At 46.5% G+C, this 22,136-nt stretch overlaps 1 protein-coding gene across 7 annotated transcripts in view; it reads right to left on the reverse strand.

Annotated features, from left to right (window-relative positions):
* The window catches only part of myt1b (myelin transcription factor 1b), a 97,130-nt gene that overhangs the window by 26,856 nt on the left and 48,138 nt on the right, over nucleotides 1-22,136 (reverse strand). For all 7 annotated transcript variants that reach the window (XM_072514943.1, XM_072514945.1, XM_072514940.1 and 4 more), the window contains 4 exons: nucleotides 13,888-14,109; nucleotides 5,131-5,222; nucleotides 3,752-3,855; nucleotides 72-215 (listed from right to left, as the gene is read on the reverse strand). In XM_072514943.1, coding sequence (XP_072371044.1) covers nucleotides 72-215; nucleotides 3,752-3,855; nucleotides 5,131-5,222; nucleotides 13,888-14,109 — 562 coding nt within the window. The remainder of the gene's footprint in view (nucleotides 1-71; nucleotides 216-3,751; nucleotides 3,856-5,130; nucleotides 5,223-13,887; nucleotides 14,110-22,136) is intronic.

The raw sequence follows: 22,136 nt of genomic DNA on the forward strand, positions 1-22,136 counted from the left end.
ATAGTCAGCTGTGAAACACCTTGACAAAAAACAGATAGCAAGAGAATATAATGCAGAACAACCTTACTTACCATTTGAGGCAGTTTTATGTCTGCAAGGCTACGTATCAGCGCCTGACTCAACCCAGCCAGCTCTTTGAATAAGGCTTCATTTTGTTCTTCAATCACTTTGTTTTCATCTTCGATTGTTTTCAAATTCTTTTCCATGTTGGAAATCTAAAAACATCAGTGCTGAATTTTAGCACAGTGGTTCAGTGAACATAACACACCTTTGACTCTGATTCTAACCTGGCTACTTAATGCATTCAATCGTGTACCAATCGCTGTTTCATTTCTCCTAACATTATTTCAGACCAATGAAAATTAAACATGTTAAAAACAACAAATACTGCTCTTACTATCAATTATGATGTGGCTGTTGAAGTGTACAGTGTGAATAACGTGTCTCACAAAAATAAACATTCGTCTAAACACTGACATAAGAACAGAGTGACATCAATGGAATGACAAATCCTGAAAGTTCTACACCATGGGAAAGTATTATTCCACGCAGTAAAACCTAAATAAATTATTTTCAACCACCTTTTGTGACATAAAGAGACTAAGTAAAGGGAGAGTAACTGCATAAAGAAATTTATAATTGATAAATCCAAAGGGATATGACAGCTTACCATGGAATGCATACTTAGGAGACCAATCTCTAGGTCAAGTGGATAATTAGTGAGCTTTTCATTTCTGGGATTTTGGCCTGGTTTATACACTGAGCACGGGCCCCCTGCACCTCACCGTAAATGATGGGGTGAGCTGGCTTCAGGTTAGCTGGCTCACCCTGCTTTAATGTCAGTGACAGACCTTTAATTAGTATGAAGTGCAACTTGAGGCTGTCGCCAGGGGGAAATCCCACCTCATCCAGCTGCCAGCCAATCAGAGGTCAACAACTCTGCCTGCCGGCAGCGCCAGTACTGCAGGCATGCCGAGGAAATGGATTTCAGTGATGGACCTGGACATTCAGGTACATTGGGATCTCAGTGGGAACAGGCTGACAGGTCCCGTCAAGGGAGGGTAGGGTGGACGTTGCAGCATGGGGGGGTGGGGAGGATGGATGAGGAGAAGCAAATCTGTGGAGAACGGCTCTGATTGACTCCAGGGGCCCAGCAAGAGGTAACCCTCCCCTTTAACTGGCCAGAAGTCCGCTGGGTTAACTGGAAATAGTGGTGGGTGTATGATCAAAGCAGTGGCAGGCTGTGGACCTTAATCTGACATTGATTGTCCACTTAAGGCCGTTCAATTGGGCCACAGATGGGAAACTCACTCAACACATCCCTTACTCCTCATAAGATCAAGGTGGAGCTGGAGGCGACCAAGCTGCCGATGGTACGGCACCCTAAGGTACAGGTCCATCCGCCGACTTTCATGCTGGTCCATTCAATGTTTTAAATCCAGCCCAGATTATTAATAGAAAAGTCTCCTCGATTTTGTGCCTGCAATGGTCCAGAGTGACATGAATTTGAACAGTCCCAATTCAGCTTCAAGGGTAAGGGGCGGGTTCTCCGACCCCCCGCCGGGCCGGAGAATTGCCGGGGGTCGGTGTGAATCCCGCCCCGCCCCCCCCGACACTGGCTGCCGGATTCTCCGGCGGCGGTTTTTCGGCGGGGACGGGAAGCGCGCCGGTCAGGGGCCGTTGGCAGCGACGCCCCCCGGCGATTCTCCACCCCGCGATGGGCCGAGTGGCCGCCTGTTTTCGGCCGGACGCGCCGGCCTAAATTAGACCAGGTCTGTACCAGCGGGACTTGGCTCTGCGGGCGGCCTGCGGTGTCCTCGCGGGGGGTGGCAAGGGGGGATCTGGCCCCGGGGAGGGGGGCCCCCACGGTGACCTGGCCCGCGATCGGGGCCCACCGATCCACGGGCAGGCCTGTGCTGTGGGGGCACTCTTTCCCTCCACGCCGGCCGGTGTAACGGTCCACCATGGCTGGCGCAGAGAAGAAACCCACTGCACATGCGCTGGGATGACGCCAGCATACAAAATGATCAGGGGGTTGGATAGGGTGGACAGTGAGAGCCTTCTCCCGCGGATGGATATGGCTGGCACGAGGGGACATAACTTTAAACTGAGGGGTAATAGATATAGGACAGAGGTCAGAGGTAGGTTCTTTACGCAAAGAGTAGTGAGGCCGTGGAATGCCCTACCTGCTACAGTAGTGAACTCGCCAACATTGAGGGCATTTAAAAGTTTATTGGATAAACATATGGATTATAATGGCATAGTGTAGGTTAGATGGCTTTTGTTTCGGTGCAACATCGTGGGCCGAAGGGCCTGTACTGCGCTGTATTGTTCTATGTTCTATGTTCACACGCTGGCGCTCCCGCGCATGCGCCAACCTAGCCCCTGAAGGTCCGGAGGATTCCGCAACTTTCGGGCGGCCCGACGCCGGTGTGGTTCACGACACTCCTCGGCACCGGTACGGCCCACCCCGCCGGTTAGGGGAGATTCCCGTCCATGGTTTAGAACACAAATTTGCCATGAATTGGAAATGTCACCAGGACAGGTCCAAGCATGGCTGATGCAGGAAATAGAACAAATGTCACAGCATTGCAGGAGAGGGTGTTCTTCTGAGGCTGAGTACAGAGTTTTACTCTGCAAAAAGGTACATATATTGTAAGGAGCAGGAAGGTTTACATAGGAACATTTTCAAGGGGCGCGATCTACTGGCTGCATTGCACCTGAAAGGTGGCATGGCACTGCTAGTAGATACTGGGGATCCCTCTTCCGTGATCTACACGGCTCGCCACGCCTCACGAGAACTAATGTGATCTCTTGAGATGTCGCAATCTGAATCCTGCCAATTGTGGGCGGGGTCACTATCTGACAAATCTGCATATTAAAGCGAGACAGCTAGTTAAGTAACAAATATGTTTAAACTCCACATCAAAGGGCTTTCAATACTGATGCTCCAGAATTCGAGAAATGTTTACAAATAAAACCTGAAACAAATAATCGCTATTGAACATTTATAATTAGAATTTTCTCCAGCAATTGGTTTAATATCGGCAACCCAATCACAATAACAATTTGACATTTGCATTTCATTTCTACAGCTAGTCTTACTCTAATATGCGCTCGCCCGATCTACTGAGGCCCGGGATCTAAACCCTTCGTCTCGGAGACATTGGGTGAGCACCGTTCAGTACTGGTCCCCACAAATGGAGGACAGATGGAATGGCAATTGGGAGGGATTGGAGGCCCCAGTCTGGCACTGCCAAGATGCCCAGGCAGAACTGCTGGGGTGCCAGGTTGGCAGTGCCAAGGCACCAGATTGGCATTTTTCCCGCGATGCGGAACGGGCCCGGGGGTTCCCTGCCTGTGTGAGGTGGGGTGCATGGGGCCCGAGGAGCTGGTTGTAGGTAAGTTGGGGCTTTTGGGGGTCGAGATTTTTCAATGGATCCCTGATCTCTTCCTACACAGGCAAGCTCTGTTCTGAACAGTTTTATGCGTTATTTCCTTATCTATTTCAGAGGCTAAAATATTAAAGAGTTTGCTTCCCAATGAAAGGATGTCAACCTGAAACGTTAACTGTATTGCTCATTATTTCACATTTCCAGCATCCACGTTATTTTGCTTGTCTTTAAATTACTTGTCCAGTTCTATTGAAATTGATATGTTTTGATGTTAGTAATTTATTGGCATATTTCTGTTGTAACAACACTGGACAAAAATCATCTGTATTAAAATAACCGGGGTCCTATAATTGTACCTGTGACTGCAATTTCACCATATTGGATTCCATCTCTGTGTTGGATTCATTTAGTTCACTGATCTCTTTGTCAAGTTGTTTAATTTCTTCATCATTCTCAATTGCTGTGAGTAAAAAATGAATTTAAGGAAGTCGTCATTATTTGTAATCAAAATCCAGAAAAGGCTGTTTGTATGTATTCCACCATCTACTCTTTTAGTGAAGACATTAATCCTTTATTTAGAAAACCACTTATAAGAATGCATTACCTGGGGCGGATTTAGCTCACTTGGCTAGACAGCTGGTTTGTGATGTTGAGCGAGACAAGCAGCACAGGTTCAATTCCTGCACCAGCTGAGGTTATTCATGAAGGCCCTGCCTTCTCAACCTTATCCTTCGCCTGAGGCGTGGCTATCCCCAGGTTAAATCACCACTAGTCAGCTCTCCCCCCTCAAAGGGGAAAGCAGACTTACGTGCTTGCCTGGTGCTATTGCTAACTTTCATTTCTAGCCCCTGGATAGGAAATGCAGTCATTAAAAGTGCTGAAATGTTGGAAAAGTGCTTCTGTTTCAAAATACCCTCCTTTTTATCATAGCAGATATTTTAAAAAACATTTATTTGGTGGCACCAATGAGCAGCATCCCCTTCCCTCCCTTTCTCCTCAGCCTCTCCAGTGATGCCAATTGTAGAAAGCATTGTAAAGTGGCTTGATTTCTGACAATTTGACTGGGAGCTTCTCTGGAGCTGGCTGACTCTGATAACAAGTTTCTTTGCCTGTATGCTGGGTTTGGTCAGCTTTGCTACAGCTCTTAGGCCGATCTGGACTTCCCTATTCAGCTCCATGCAATGGAGCCACTTTGAGATGAGGTGATGGCTATCACCAACAGGGTTGAGTGCAGAAGGTAAGTTGAAGGGTTTCCAGATTGGTCACAAAATTGACTATTTAAAAAAAACTGCTGAGAGTACAATTCTCATATGCACACAGGGAGTACTTCTCAGCAATTTGTTTCCCCCATTGCAGCAATCAGTAGCATCACTCCATTGCTTGCTTTATCCCACAGTACAGTTATTATTACTTAGTACATTCATGGTTCAGGGCTAAAGAGAACTTAGTTACTTGGATTCAGATGGATAAAAGTTATTTGTTGTGCACATCTTCAATTGCAGACAACATTCAAGTTCCTGTGTAATACAAGACCACTCATTTACATCACCTTGGTAACTCATGTTCTGTTTTTAATTCATGTAAATGTTTCCAATATTGGGGGAAGGGGGATCAGTCTTGTGATTCCATCCATTTTCTTTGAAAGCCACCAATCAGTGACCTTGCAAATTGTAGTTACATTGTTCACCAGTACAATGGAAGATTGCATTGATTTTTAATTTATTTTAATTCTTACCGTCGCTAGCTCTAAATTTGGTAGTTAGTAGATCCTCCCCTGAGAATTTTGCTTTCTTCATGGCCAAAGTAGCCCTTGGACAGCCAGAAAGACTTAAAAAAAAAGAAAAAAAATAGTTACAAAAGTGAATGAGTCATGAAGGTAAGTTTGAAAGTAGACTAAGGTCAGAATTTTACACTCCCTCACCTACGGGTATTCAACTGGGGGCAGGAGGGGTGGGTGGAGGGGCTAGTGTGAAACTGAAACCACAGGATTCCCTCCCCACCCCGACCACAAAGCGATTTCATGCTGGGGTGGGCAAGGCCTCAGACAGGAACCAATGGCCAATTTATTTGGTTTCCCACCCAACCTCAATTTCTTAGGCTGATGGGAGGATTGAACTTGAGTGGGGAAAAATCAAGAATCAACAGAGTAAAATCTCGGTGGGAAGGAGAGTGGGGGCCTCCATTAGAAATTGGGTGCTCCCCCTTTAAGATGTGGTGATCTCAAGACGTCCCTCCTCTCCCGGCCTCTCCCCTGATCACCCACTTTGTGTCCCCACTAGGCCTTCATTAACCACCCTGCCCTGGGACTCCTTGAACTTACCTGGACCTCCGGTGCCCGGAAGTCTTGGGCATCCTCCTACATTTTTACTTCTGTCCATTGCAGCACTGTTGCTGCAGGTACTGTAGAGCTGCCGGCCAATTAGGCAGGACTTCCTCCTGAGTGGGGGTTGAAGTCCTGCCTGCAGTCACTTAACGCTCTTTTGAGTGTGAAATGGCTGCGGGGCACTCGGAGCGGGCGGGATGTGCTCTTCGATTGGTGGGAAGCGAGACCCACAATCTGAAAAATTCAGGCCTAAGAATTTTGTATGCACGTTTAGGGAAGCACATTTATCAAAACTCAAAACTGGAATTAAAGCATTATAATGCTGTCAGCAAGGGTTAAACTTTTAAGTATTGGACAAAATGAGAAAATAGGTCAGTCAACAAAATCTACATATGAATGCTTAACAGTTTTATGCTACATTATGTCTGCACTAACTTCATACAGGCTGAATAGGTTAACGTGCTGACGACGATTTGATATTCAGATCGACTTGCTTGTTACACATATTTCTGGATTGATTCAAAACTATGCAGGTCTCGGCTATATTCCATGACATGTCAATTACATTTCATGCTCTGATTAACCTCCCTTTTCGCAAGAACTCAACAGCACAAGAGACAGGAGCAGGCCAGTTGAGCTTGCTCCGCTGGTCAGTACGATCAGGACAGATCTTGGGCTTCAACCTTACTTTCCTGCCCGCTCCCCATATCCTGAGAGACCAAAAATCTATCGACCCAACCTTAAATATGGGTCGCAATTTAACGGCTGTGTCCGCCGGAAAGGGGAAGGGATGAGGCTAGTAGATCCTGCGAGAGGCTTCTTCCAGAATTCCTGATGGTCGTTGAGCCTCTAACGTAGAGATCTAACGAGATCGCGCCCACATGGGCAGGATCCATACTTGTAGAGTTAAGTGAGCTTAAAAGCTTGTTCACATTATACCCCATCTGCCATCTTGTTACCCACTCATTTAAATCTCTTTGCAGCCTCTGTGTCCTCCTCACAACTCACATTCCCACTCAGCTTTGTATTATTAGCAAACAATCTCTGTCTCCTTGTCTAAGTCAGGATGGGTCGTGGGCGGGTGTCGGAAGGATTGTGGAGCTAAGGGTCACGGTGATCCCGAAAGAAGAATTTCTTCTCGCTGCAGCTCATCAGCTGCTAATGACATTTAAAATGAGAACTGTTGCATAATCAGCGGTGCAGTCTTCCAACCATAAGAGGCAACAGTGAGCAGATCAGCGTGCCCTGCAAGTACACTTGGCGCCAAGAGCCCTGTACATACGTGCTTTAGGCGCAAAATCACGGAGGCAACCGCCTTTCATTTTCCAGTTCCGGGGGGGGTGCCCCCATGGTGGCCTGACCCACGATCTGGGCCCACCGATCCGCGGGCGGGCCTGTGCCGTGGGGGCACTCTTTCCCTCCGCACCGGCTGCTGTCAACCTCCGCCATGGCCGGTGAGAAGAAGAACCCCCCTGCGCATGCGCTGGGATGACGCCAGCACACGCTGGCGCTCCCGCGCATGCGGCAACTCGCGCCGTCCAGAGGAGGCCCTTCGGCGCCGGTTGCCGTGGCGCCAAGCCCTTGTGCCAACCCTGCCGGCGCCGGCCTAGCCCCTGAAGGTGCGGAATCCGGGTGGCCCGACGCCTGAGTGGTTCACGCCAGTCCTCGGCGCTGGTACAGCCCGCCCCGCCGGTTAGGGGAGTGTGCCTACTGGCCAGGGTATCACATCGGAATCTGCCGGAGGGAGCTGAAGAGTTCACGGCAGGACAGAGCTGTGCTAGTGTTAGCTTTGTTAATGTTCAGAGCTCCAAGGCTTCCGATGAACAGCTTGCAGAGAAGAAACTTAAATTGGGAATGAACCAGTATAAAAGGTGATTTCTTGAGGTATGGTTCTGTTAATTGTACCAGTGCAAATCAGGATGCAATGCCCATGTGTTACATGCAAGGAAGTACTGCCGATTGAGAGTTTAAAACCCTCATAACTGCAAAGCATCTGGAGACTTAAGCATGGGGAGCTGGAGAACAAACCTCTTGATTTTTTTTCAAAGGATGCAGTGAGAACTGAAGTTATCCGCTAAAGTCCTTAGCAGAAATGTAACACTGAATGACAAAGCACAATTATTCTTTTACATGATAGCTTACAGAATAGCGAAAGAGAAAATGCCCTACATAGTTGCAGAGAGATTAATTCTCCCGACAGCATTAGACATGGCTTGCACAATCTTATATGAGAGGTCAGCTGAAAAACATAATTGCTTCATGCTTAGTGATAACACAATGGCTCTCTGAATTTGTGATATTGCTGAGAATTTAGAAGTGCAGCTTATTTCGCATTTAAAGTCAGCACAGGAGTTCTCAATACAATTGGATGAAAATACAGATGTTTCAGATTGTGCAACCTTGCTAGCTTATGCCAGGTATATTTGGCACAATGAATTTGTTGAGGATTTGCTGTGCTGCTTGACGGTACCAACCAGCATGACTGGTGCACAGGTCTTTGAAGCATTGAATAGTTGTGTGATTGGAAAGTGCAGGCTCAACTGGGTTCATTGCAGAGTGATGAGGCAGCCAACATGACTGGGTGAAAACAGCAGAGTTATAATAAGGATTAAGGAGCCAGCTGGTCAGGACATCGTTTGGACTCACTGTTTTATTCACCGTGAGGCAGTGGCATCAAAAGGAACTCTTTCTGATCTTGAAGTGGTATTGGAAGGAATTGTGAAAGTTGTGGATTTCATTAAACATAGCGCACTCAACACCTGGGTTTTTGAGGCTCTGTATTCCGATATACACACACATATTCTTCCACGCAGAGGTATGTTGGCTGTCAAGGGGTCGGGTGCTTATCGAGTGTACAAACTGAGGTATGAAATCCACGCTTTCTTTCTTGAGAAATCGTCTACTCTGGCTGATTCGTTTGATGACGAAAGTTGGATGCTAACTATGGGAGCGATTTAACAGGAAAAAACAGAGTCCTGTTTTGGGCATGTTTAGCGGGGTGTTTCTTGGCGTCTGCAGCACCGAGAACAACCCCCCTATAAAACGGGCAAGGAATGCCCTGCCAAGGCCGCACTTACCTTCAGTTCCTGCACTGAGGAGGCCATTTTTAAATGCCATCCCAATCACTCGACCCCCCCCCCCCCCCCGCCCCCCCCTCGCCGTGACCTCTGGACTTCCCGAACGCCCCAGTACACCTGTTATGGGGTCTTTGAGTGTGGACCAGTGCTAAACGGCTCCATAGCTAGGTCACCCAGGGACGGGCATTCGTTCCCGGGCCTCGGGAGCATTGGGTGCCGACATATTAAGTGAGCTTAACTGCTCACTTAAATATGTAAATCAGGATCATGCCCAGTGAGGGCGAGATCCAGATTTTGACGCCTCAAGAGATCTCATTAGATATTGTAAGACGTTCCAGGCATCTCACTTTGTGAGTCTTTTAACGAGATTTAATGGTCCTCATTGCATCACTGAGTCGGGAACGACGGGGCCATTCGATCCTGCCCGTATGCCTTATCTTGCAGACATCATTTCAATTTTAAATGAACTGAACCTCAGATTGTAAGGGAAGGATGATGATTACTTTCGTTACTGTGAAGAAATAGGGGGCTGGATTCCCTGCCGGCGGGATGCTCCATTTTGCCAGCAACCCGGGGGTTTCTCGACAGCGTGGGGATGCCCCACAATGGGAAATCCCATTGACCAGCCGGCATAACGGAGCATCCCGCCGACGTGCTGAAACTGAAATGTGGCACGGCGGGACGAAGAATCCAGCCCAGGTTCTTTCCAATAGTCATTCAAAGTTTGGCAAGTGCGAGTACAAAACCAAAACTACTACCTGTTCCCCACACTGCTACAGCACATGGAAGAAAACAGTCTTAGGAAGGGAACTGTCAATAAACTGATAAGCCTTATTCAATCACATCTGGCTGTGCTGATTAACGTTTTTTGTCGCGATTTTCAAGAGGAGAAGTTTCAGATCTTGAAAGAAAAAAGGTGGGTGAAAAATCCCTGGTTTGAGACCCCAGGATCAGTTATTACCTTACAGCTGACTCCAAATGTGGAGCTTGGACTGCTACACCTGACCTGTGACAGCACATTAAAAATAAGCCACAAGTCCATGAGGTTGTCAGAATTCTGGAGTAGCATCTCCCAGAAGTGTCCATTGCTGAGTAATGATTTTTGTTGCCATTGATCTGCATGACGACCTCCATATGTGAGGTTGGATTCTCCGTTCTCACAAAGGTGAAGATGGTACAAAGGAACCGGCTAAATTCTGCACCTGTTATGCACATTGCCTTCTCCTTCTGAAACTGATCGGAGTGAGATCGTGAAGACCAAGCAGGCTCACCCATCGCATTAAAGGTAAGAGAACGTGGCGTGGGTCGTGAAAGTCGGCCGCCGTGGGTCGCGAAGGTCAGCTGATGTGGATCCCGAAGGTCGGTCGATTGGCAAAAGTGGGTCCGGGAAAATAAGTGTGTAAAACACTGGTCTAAATCATTAATTTAGATTGTAAGTAGCTGAGGCCTCAGCACTTGTGCCACTTCACTAGTAACAGCCTGCCACCTTGAAAATGCCCCATTTGTGTCTACTCTTCCTTCCTCTCTAATATCAAATCCTCTATACATGATAATATATTACCTCAACTCCATGAGCCGTTATCTTGTCTATTAATCTTTTGTGTGGCACTTATTGAATGCCTTTTGGAAATCCATTTGTACAACACATACTGGTTTCCCTTTGTTTACTCGATTAGTTACTTCCTCAAAAAACTCTAATAGATTGGTCAAATACAGTTTGTAAAACTATGGGCTGAATAATATGGGGGTGGAGGCAGTGCGGACAGCATGAAAATCTGCTACTCATTTCCCACCCTCCATCACTCCTGGCAGCTCTGGGTATACAGAAGAAGGGAGAAGGCCCATGGATCCCTGGAGCGGGTAAGTCAGGGATTTGGGGCAGGGAGTATTTGGGTAGACCAGGGAGGAAGCAGGGGGTGGGGGGGTTAGGGCTTCAGGCAGGAAGGTAGGAAGGGGGGGGGGGTGCGAATTTGATCTTACGAGGACTATATCCTGATCGGCCTAGGGCATCCCCAGAAGATCGAACCCGCCTCCTTTCTTTCCATCCCTTGAAGAACTTTGTTAAAAAATTGGGCTGCCTGCTCCCGCCTGGCAGCTCACCCCAAATGTTTTATGGTACCGGCAGCGTATTGTCAGGGTTGGTAACGAGCCTAATTGATCCTTGATTGCTTATTTGAATATGGTGGGTGGGCTGCCAATTTTGGCACCTTCCCACCAACTGTATATGGGGGCAAGCTCGATGGTGGATGGGAAGGGATCTGCCCTAGGATGTGACCCTAGCAACTCTGAATCAAAGTTTCTCAAGCTTCAAACACTTAGGACAAAGGAATAGACGTAAGAACATAGAAACTGGAGTAGGCCATTCAGCCCATCAAACCTGCTCTGCCATTCAGTAAGATCATAGCTGATGGGACACTTCAATGTCTTTTACACCGACCATCCTCGTAACCCTTTACGTTTTTATAAATCAGAAATCTAACAATCTTTAGACTGAGCTTCCACAGCCTTCTGGGGTAGGTCCATCCAAAGATTCAGAACCTTCTGTGTAAAGAAATATCTCCTCATCTGGGTCCTAAGTGGTATCCCTCTTATTTTGAAATTGACCCCCTGGTTCAAGAGAAACATCTTACCTGCATCTACCCCATCTATTCCTTTAAGTATTTTGGAGGTTTCAATGAGATCACCTCTTATTCTTCAAAACTCGAGAGAATACAGGCCCAGGGTTCCCAATCTCACTTAAGACTGTGCCGCCATCCCCATAGCAAGTCGGGTGAAGTTTTCTTGCATTCCCTCTATGGCAATAATATCCATTCTGAGGTAATGGGACTAAAACTGCAGGCAGTACACCAAGTGCAACTTAACCAAGTTTCGATACATGTGAAGCAGGACCTCACTACTCCTGTACTCACATCATCTTGCAATAAAGGCTAACATTCCATGAGCCTTCCTCATAGCTTGCTGCACCTGCATGCTAGATTTCAGTGATTAATGGACAAGGATACCCAGGTCCCTTTCTGATTTCTTACCACTTAGGAAATACTCTGCACATCTGTTTCTTCTTCCAAAATGGATTACGTCACATATTTCTATATTATAGTCCATTTGCCATGTTCTTGTCCACTCACTAAGTCTGTCCAAATCCTCGTTTAGCCGCTTTGCATTTTCCTTGCAACACACATTCCCGCGAACTTGGAAATATTACATTTGGTCCCCACATCCAAATCATTGATATATGTTGTGAAGTAGCTGGGCCCCAAGTATTGATCCTCACTATCCACAGCCTACCAATGCGAGATATTGTTTTCTGGGACTGAAATTGATCCACAGATCCCCACTGTTGCAGTCACGACACACCACCATGTCTATCTAATCTTATTGATTTAATTTTCTTCCAGTTCCCGCATGAACTCCGCGGTGTTCTGCGAGGATCCATCCTCGATCCCCTTCCTACTTTTATTCTCCAGCACCTTGGAGGCATCATCCAAAAACAGTGTCAGTTTCCACATGTACACTGATGACACCTAGGTCTACTTCACCACCACCTCTTTTGACACTTCTACTGTTTTTGCACTGTCAGGTTGCTTGTCCAATGTCCACTACTGGATGAACAGAAATTATCTCCAACTAAATACTACGAAGACCGAAGACAGAAGCCTTTTGAACCTTCAGTTCTCATTATGAACTCTGTTCCCTAGCCACTGACTGCATCCCTCTCCCTGGCAACTCTCTTCGACTGAACCAGACTGTTTGCAAACTAGGTGTCACATTTGACCCTGAGATGAGCTTCCAATCACATGTTTAACATCACACATCACAAGACTGCTTATTACCAATTCCTTACCATCACCCAGTCTGCTCGTGTCTCAGTTCATCGGTTGTTGAAACCCTCCTTCATGTCGCTGTTTACTCTAGACTTGGCTATTCCAATGCACTTCTAGCTGGCCTCCCATATTTTACCCTCTGCAAACTTGAGGTTATCTAAAGAACCGTTGCCAGTGTCCTAATAAGTCACAGTCAGCTCTGCTCACCCACCATCCCTTTTCTTGCTAATCTAATTTGGCTCCCGATTAAGCAATGCCTTGATTTAAAAATCCCCGTCCTTTGTTTTGAAATCAGTCCATGGCCTTGCACACCCGTTCCCCCATCTCTGTAATTTCCTCCACTCCTACAACCATCCAAGATATCTGTGCTTGAGCATGCCTGATTTTACTCACTCTGCCACTGTCGTCTATGCCTCCAGCCGCCACGGCCTAAGGCCTGGAATTTTCTCCTAACACCTCTCTTCCTCTCAAATGCAAATAGAGCAGAAGCAACGTTTTTAAACCATTTGAGCCTCGAAAATGTGCTTGGCTTCATTGGCTGTGGAACACATAAGGCAATCCTTGCCTTTTTCTGTCTGTAATTTCTAATGCAGATGATAACCCAATTATTTATACACGGGTTAACATTTCTAACAGAGTAGTAGTTTTTGGGATGACACGGGTTTTCACCAAAATTGCCAACACTAATTCCCTGGCTTTTACTTTTCCTTCAGATTATGAACAGTTGTATATTCTTAATAGTATCGGATTCATATTGCAGTAATAAAGTTACCCTTGGGATTTGAAAAGATTTATAACTTTATTTCAGAGCAACATGTTGTGAGCTAATTTATTTTTAACAATTGGCCAGTCTCGTATCATCCAGAGCTGCTGACAATATGATGATGGTTGTTTAATCGGACCATAAAGCTGCAGTGCTTCATAAATGCTTTTCTTATTCCTTCTAAAGTTTAATTCTGCACTATTACCTCATTATTGTTTGTCAGACTTCTCTTCCATGTGTTTAGTTTACTGACAGCACGCTGTTCCCAGTTGTACTGATAGTGTTCACCCATCAGAACATTAATATTGCGACGTTAGCATTGGGAGATTAGTTTCATGCAGATATTTGATGTCAACTGACAAAAGGAGAAAAATAAATCTCGGTCCTCATGTTTAGCACATTTGTCTGAAATTCGGTTCAGTGGAGGTATTTACGCACCTATTTTAAACAGTAGAATGTTGTATTTTTAAATATTGTTTGGTTGACTTTTCAGGATATTGATATGTACCTTCGATGCGTAAGAAAACTGCCATTAGCATGTCCTGAGCCATCACACCCTGGGGTTGGACAAGCTGGCCCATCTCCTTTCACAGGTTTCCAAGTAAATGGTGACCCATTGTGGAATCCTTCCTTTTGTCTGCGTGCGGCCAAAGGACAGCCAGATGCACTCCGATGTGATGCATACTTGCCACTTACATGCCCGAGCCCATCACATCCAGGAACAGGGCATCTAAAGAAAAACAAAGATTTGATACTGGTTAATTGTGCTAATAACTCCAACAAAACTAGAAGCAGAAATGCCGCAAAAAAAATCAAAGGAAACTTGTTCGGGACAAAACAAAAACTCTAAATATTATGAAAGTGCACATGCGAAAGTAAAGAGGAGAACCTACCATGTGTTGCTCACAGATAGTATGGGGTTTGGTGTATGGCTGTGATGCTTAACTGAAAAGCAGGCAGGGGTCTTAAGATCCATGCTCAGTTATAACCAAATAAGTTAGTAAATTGCACTTGAACTTCAATCTCTGGACCAACAGCTGGATTACCTTTTCTTTTTAAAGCACGGCTTTGCACCCTTAAAGTGTATCAGATGTCTGTGTGCTGGATTAATACCTGTGTGATTTCTACCCGTGTTTCTGAACTGGAAGATATTTACTCATTTGGAATTTCTCTCAGCCATTTTTAAGTGCGCGTTCTGCATTTGGTTGTTTGACTTTTAATGGCACAATTAGCGTTTCTTGCAAATGGAAATTTCCAGTCATGTTATTTTAGAAAAGGGGATAGATATCACCTTCACTGCCTGGATGATAATCAAAGGGAGCTGAATGTATCACTTTATAAAACCCATCGATTTTCATTCCATTGCTTTAACAAGTTACACCCTAGCTGTACTTTAATGCCTTTCTAAATGGGAGAGTTTAGAGTTATGCAGAAAATCAAGGAAATCAGGGCCTGTCTCATTATGTTCTAATTTGAAGAGAATTTGGTTGCTAATGAAGCTCTCACAATTCTGACAAGTACCATGACAACTAAATTTCCAGCTCTCATTCATCTTATAGATACTGATTAGGAAAACTAAATTGCTACTTTTATTGTATTACCTTTTATTATACATCTTTAACACACAAATAAACTGATAATAATCTTTATAATTAAAAGTAGGTAATATGTTATAGTTACTGTAGAAGGGACTTTAGTTGGCGGATTAGCTGCCTTAATACTCTGTATTCATTTTAACCGGCTGCTTGACTATATTTCATGGAAATAGGCACTTGGCAAAGCATGATGGATCTTTTGTCTTATTTTGTAGTCAAGAGGTTCTGTACGAAACAGTCAGAAGGTCATACAATGTAAATAAGCATACAGCTGCACACTGTTTTGCTGACAGCAGACAATTATTATTTTTCTTAGGCGAGGAACTCAAGGCCTGCTCATTTTTTCTGTCTTTCTGCTTATCCAAAGAATGCATTTTGTCCGAGATATTGCTTACTGTAACATATAAATTGCTTGCCTTACCTCTGTAGAGAGGGGACATTTGGAATGACTTTGGTCTATCTAATCCCCCCACGAACTTCGTGTTAAATAAAGGACCTTTCGCGAAAACTCGAAGTGCTGACTATTATTTTCTTCAACAGTTACAATGAACTCCATTAAACAAATGTTGACTGGACAGTCAAATCTACTTATATATATGATCCTGAAGCAAATAAGATGTATAACTTAGCTTTATGTAAATACTTTTCCCCCCAAGAAGATGCAATACACTGTCAGTCTGTTTGTATGCATGTCTGATTTTTCTGACAGGCAAGGCTGTGATGATTAGTGCTCAGGTGGAATTGTGTTTAATTTGATATGTCTCTGCAAGATCGCTGCACAAGTAGTCCCTGTGGTAAGATGGACTAATCAGGTGGAGTTGGGTGATTGCCGCTGCTTGCCAATTTACAATTCCAGGTCAGATTAAGGACCCGGCCTGCAATGGCTGCTGGGGGTTGATTTTGATTTTTGGGTGCCCAGCTGGTTGGCAAAACCATTGCAGAATATCGAGAAATGATCTACGTAAGCGAGTTATGCCCCAAACTGCTTACCCCCACATGTTCCATGAACGTTTACGCTGATCTAATGCTCGATTTGCCTGGATCAGGCCTCGCCCACAAAACTGGCTATGCCCCAAGTTGAGTTCTGCCAACTGTGCTAGTTCAGGAAGACTCTTACATTATCTGAAGTGCACCGGCACCAATCAGCACTTTTAAAAAAGCTTTCCCACATCACAAATTGTTTAATTTACGCAGAAACATGACTAGTGAACACTGCGCATCTGTCAAATCGTTTTTGTAAGTCGACTTCAGTGATTTCAAATCAGGTTATTCAAACGTGATGGACTGGACACACAAATTAAAAATGCTCATTTTAGCTAATGAATCCATTTTGAGCTGTATAAATAAAACTGCATCAAATTACCATTATTAATCCATCATGGAATACCTTTTAATGGGAAAAAATGAAACAATTATGTTCTATTACACTGGCCAATTGCACTGATTCATGGAAGATTTTACGTTTGTGATTGTGTAAATGATTTTCACAGAACCTTGAACTGTATTCTGAACTTTGGCAATTAAGTACTGCACTCTGTATGCTCACCCGTTGCCTGTGCCTATGTATTTACATTGTGTATTTATGTATGTCCTATGTTTTTTCATGTATGCAATGATTTGTCTGAGCTGTATGCAGAACAATCCATTTCACAATCAGGAAACCGTTTTGTATGCATTTGCATATCATACATGCCCAATAAAACGACAGATCACCAGAATTAAGCGCCCCCTTCAAATTCAGTTCCCCACAAGCGAGAAATTTGTGCGTTCAGATTCATGACTGCCCATAAGTGGCATGCACCCAGGTGTAGTAATCTTCTTCCTGAACTTTGGGGTGAGTAGACAATGCTTTGTCCTTCCTGGGGATTGTTCGTAAGGGACAGCCTATTGTTTGAGATCTCCTGCCAGTAGTCCAAGCTGCATCGAGCTGGGCAAGGGAGGCAGGGTCAGTGGGGAAGGGTGGAGCGGATGCTGGGCAAGGGAGGCAGGGTCAGCAGGGAAGAGTGAAACACAGGCTGGCAAGGGCGATTGGATCAGTGGTGAAGGGTAGAGTTCAGGCTGGGCATGGAGGCAGGGTCAGTGGGGATGTGCAGGCAGAGGCTGAGCAAGAGAGGCCGAGATCAGCAAGGAAGAGCAAAATGAAGGCTGGGCATGGGAGGCAGGGTCAGCGGGGAAGGGTAGAGCGAAGGCTGGGCATGGGAGGCAAGGTCAGTGGGGATGGGGCAGGATGAAGGCTGGGCATGGGAGGCAGGGTCAGCAGAGATGGACAGGCAGAGACTGAGCAAGAAAGGCAGGGTCAGTAGGGAAGGGCAAAGCGAAGGTTGGGCATGGGAGGCAGGGTCAGAGGGGATGGGCAGGCAGAGACTGAGCAAGAGAGGCAGGTCAGCAGGGAAGGGCAAAGCGAAGGTTGGGCATGGGAGGCAGGGTCAGAGGGGATGGGCAGGCAGAGACTGAGCAAGAAAGGCAGGGTCAGCAGGGAAGGGCAAAGCGAAAGCTGAGCATGGGAGGCAGGGTCAGCGGGGACGGGCAGAATGAAGGCTGGGTATGGGAGGCAGGGTCAGCAGAGATGGACAGGCAGAGGCTGAGCAAGAAAGGCAGGGTCAGCGGGGAAGGGTTGAGTGGACGCAGGGCAAGGGCAATAGGGTCATCGCGGGTGTGTAAGGGTGGCTGGAGAAAGTTAGGAGGGTATCTGGGGAAGGATGCCAGATTCACGAAAGCTGTTCAGGAGGGTGTTCAGAGAAGGAAGTCAGACGGTCCTGCCCCAGACACCTACCTAACATGCCCCGACAGTCTGACGGCCTGCCCCAGACACCTTCCTCACATGCCCTGACAGGCTGACGCCCTGCCCCAGACACCTTCCTAACATGCCCCGACAGTCTGACGCCCTGCCCCAGACACCTTCCTAACGTGCCCCGACAGTCTGACGCCCTGCCCCAGACACCTTCCTAACGTGCCCCGACAGTCTGACGGCCTGCCCCAGACACCTTCCTCTCGTGCCCTGACAGGCTGACGCCCTGCCCCAGACACCTTCCTAACATGCCCCGACAGTCTGACGCCCTGCCCCAGACACCTTCCTAACATGCCCCGACAGTCTGACGGCCTGCCCCAGACACCTTCCTCACGTGCCCTGACAGGCTGACGCCCTGCCCCAGACACCTTCCTAACATGCCCCGACAGTCTGACGCCCTGCCCCATACACCTTCCTAACATGCCCCGACAGTCTGACGCCCTGCCCCAGACACCTTCCTAACATGCCCTGACAGTCTGACTTCGTACCCCAGACCACTTTCCAACATGCCCCGACAGTCTGACTACTGTGCCGCCCCTACTCTAACTTAACACAACCCTGACCATGAGATCATCCACTATCTATTCCCCCTACCTCATCCAATTTTTCCCTTTGTCACTGTACCTTCTAGCTCCCTGTACCCCATTTAAACTGTTAGGCTCCAAACCTCCAGTCTCCCAGGTAAATGGTCATGGCTCACATGGGCGATAAGTCCTTCTATGCTGCCAAGCCAATGGTCTCTCCATAAAGTTTCGAAAGTAATGGGGAGAAACTGAACAATGTCTGAGGGACGGTTCAATATCCTGGTCAAGGCACAATGTCTCCATGCACATCCAGGTATGAATGGGAGGAACACTCTTCTGTAGTCCTCCTGGATCTCCTTTACCATGAAGGAGTGGGGTAGGGAGGCCATACCTAGATCAATTCCAGCACATGCCATAGCATTCACTTAAAGACTCAGAGCTGAAGGCCAATTTACAAAGGATATGCTGACTAGATGGATCATTGCAATTTGTTCACAGATCCACTCAGGCATAGATGATGCAGACTGCAGGCAACCATACCTTTCTACGAGCTCTGATCCAGATGAAGAGGAACCGGTGCAGGTTAGTTCAAGGCCAAGAGAAGAAATGGTCAGAGCAGCAAGAGGCAGTGAGGCCTCATGAAGGTCAGGATAGTGGTGACCAGCGGCCAGTGTGACAGCGAGCAGCAGCCCAAACACGGCTATGTCACTGGCAGTGCAGATGACACACCCAGTCAGTAGTGCATCCAGGAAGTCACAGAAGCCCTTTTCAGGAGAGTACACCAATTTGTCAAATTCCACTTGGATCCCAGGCCAGGTGTGTTTTGCAGCAATCACAGGATTTTCACAAATTCAAGGGGCTATTGATTGTACATGTGACGTTAAGAGCTCTCAGGAATCAGCCAGTCACATTCATCAACAGGAAATGTTTCCACTCTTTGAAAGTGCAGTTGATACATAATAATAATTTTTATTGTCACAAGTAGGCTTACATTAACACTGCAATGAAGTTACTGTGAAAAGCCACTATTTGGCACATTCCGGCGCCTGTTCGGGTACAGGGAGGGAGAATTCAGAATATCCAAATTACCTAACAGCACGTCTTTCGGGACTTGTGGGAGGAAACCCATGCAGACACAGGGAGAACGTGCAGACTCCACAGTGACCCAATCCGGGAATCGAACCTGGGACCCTGGAGTGCTAACCACTGTGCTACCGTGCCATCCACTTTAAAGGTTTAAAGGTTTCGAACACATCAAAAGGGAAAATTTTCACCTTCATCTGACAGATCATTGATATTGACATGCTGTGAGAGACATCAGAGGGTTTCAGGGCTACAGGGAGACAAAGTCTACCTCTGGTGGCCCGAGGCCCTTAGCAGGCCTGCTAAGGGTCTCTTGCGCATGTTCAGGGGCACCCTCCTTGGCTACACCTGCTGGGTCAGTGGCAAGGGTAGTTTGGGTGGCAGGACAATCTTGGAGAGTCCTGGGGTGAAGCCCCCGGGGTGCCTCGCTGGTGCTCCTCCTCCCTGTCAGTGTGTGATGGCAACTCCCTGACTCCTGGACCTTCAGTCCAGTTTGCACATGGCCTCCGGCATATTTGTCTGATGTTCCCCTGCCTGTCTCTGTATCTCCACTGCATCTTTTATGACCAAGTCCAGGTGTTTCTCATCTGCATGTGACTCAGGAGCATCCAGGGTCTTCAGACGTCCCCCAAGAGTCAGAGACCTCAGCTGTCACTTCCATTGTGAGCTGTGGACCCGAGTCTGTGGTGCTTACAAGGAAGTGATCCCAAGTCTAGTCTAGAACGTGCATCATCAAGGTGAATGTCTGCGCTGGTGGAAGGTGCAGGTCAATGCGTGACGTTGCATCCTGAGTCATCACCCTGGTGGAGGTGCAGTTGGAACTGTGGGTAGGATATCTTCTTTTCCTCCCCTTTTCTTGTTGGTATTTGGAGTGAAGAATAGAAGGATTTAGTGGATGCCTTATTAAAACAATGTCTCACTCTGTGGGTGCATCTGACAACTACAGACTGGAGGCATCCTCACTGGCTTCTTGGGAAAGTCCTGTCTCACCTTCGGCACAGGCACGGTCCCGTTCCTCCCGGCTAGTTGTGCAGCCTCCTCCTCAAGCGTCGTGAGGATTTAAATATCCGGCAGTCTGCCACCGGTCTTTGCCCACTCCCTCCTGTTGGCATTGGTTTTGTCCTGGAGACAGACAGGAAGATTGTGTGCCATCCTGATGGGCTAATGCACAGTTTGGGAACATTCATGTCTATGCAGCACCTGCGCCCTTCTCAACAAGCGCTTAACAAGCAGCATGGCCTGCAACAGATAGAACATTGACAGTATGAAGTGACTGTCACACATTTAGTGTACATATCCCATCTGCTGCTGAGCCTTGCCAATCCAAACTACTGTCTGACATCTCTCTGCACTCATACAGTGAATGTCCTTGTGAATGTCACTTTGAAGTGAGTACACTGTGCCACTTACACTTGCAGAGCACAGCAGATCGTCCACCCTTTTCCTGCACTGCAAGCTGGTTCTGGAGTGGGCTCCAACAGATGCTGGAAACAGGACCGCCCGCCTTTCCTGGACGACCTGGAGCAGGTCCTGCAGGGAGGCAAGTGGAACTGTGGGGCCACACGTTGTCTGCTCTGTGACATTCTGGTATCTGCAGTGAGTCTCCCCCTCTGGAACGATAGCCAGACTGATGCTCCTGGTTTTCAGTGAATGGATGATTGTCTGGATGCCTTTCCCTTTAAATAAGGATCGAGGACTTCTGACCCCATGAACTAAAAGCAGGGACGACAACTTCCTGTCTGCCCAGCGCAAGATGTTCCATGCTCCCTACGTATGCAAAAGTAATAAGCTGAATGGCTGCCCCATTTAGCCTCCGAATGGAAATCGCTCTCATTTCCACTCCCACCACCCCACGTATACCCCAGAATGGAAGACTCTGTCCGCAGCCTTATAACACAGAAGCAGTGCAGGGGTCAAGGGAGGTGGTAGAGAGGTAAGAGCTTGATGTTGCCAACATACTTGAGGATGAAGTTGCCCAAGGAAGACATGTAGAAAATGGAAAGGAGGGGACTAGGTAAATAGATTTACATCACTGCCTACTCTTAATTCTACTATCAGCTGGTCTTTTGTCAAATTTCTTTGCTCTCTACTTCTGAAGCTTCTAGTTTTGTTTAGAACAATCGCTCGAGACATTTTTTTTGTTGTTGGAAAATTTCCCTAAAATGTGCTGCATGGATTACCCAATGGGGATTACCCACTTTACTATTATATACATTGGAGAATGGAGAGGTTATGGAACATTAAAGGAACCAGGGAGGCTAGATTTACATGCAACACTGCAGAAGATCTCACAGATACCGATCCACCAGGATGGTTGGACTGAGAAGATTTTATTCAAACATATCCCTGGACATATGCATAAGAAGTCATGGCATTTGCTGCATTGGCCAGAAACACGTGAAAATTTTGTCAAGAACCAAGACAGCACCCACTGTGGATCAGAAACTCACTACAGCAAATAATTTCCCGAATATGGACATAAACATTTATAATGGAAATAAAATGGCAGAATGTATGACTTTAAAATGTGGGTTTAATTACGTGTCCTGGTTTATTTACATCATCTTCTAACACTTTCATGTGAAGACTACACTTGCTTTATGATATATATAGCAGCTATAGTAGAAATTAATGGAAAACCTAGCATCATTTTAATGGCAATTAGAAAAGCTAAACTTGTTATATTTAGCATCTGGTGTAAATTGTTCCTTTAGCATGCACAGAGATAATTGATTAATTAAACAGCAGTCCCTTGATATAAAATGCA

This window comes from Scyliorhinus torazame, chromosome 8, assembly GCF_047496885.1.
Source record: "Scyliorhinus torazame isolate Kashiwa2021f chromosome 8, sScyTor2.1, whole genome shotgun sequence".
NCBI classification, from domain to species: domain Eukaryota; kingdom Metazoa; phylum Chordata; class Chondrichthyes; order Carcharhiniformes; family Scyliorhinidae; genus Scyliorhinus; species Scyliorhinus torazame.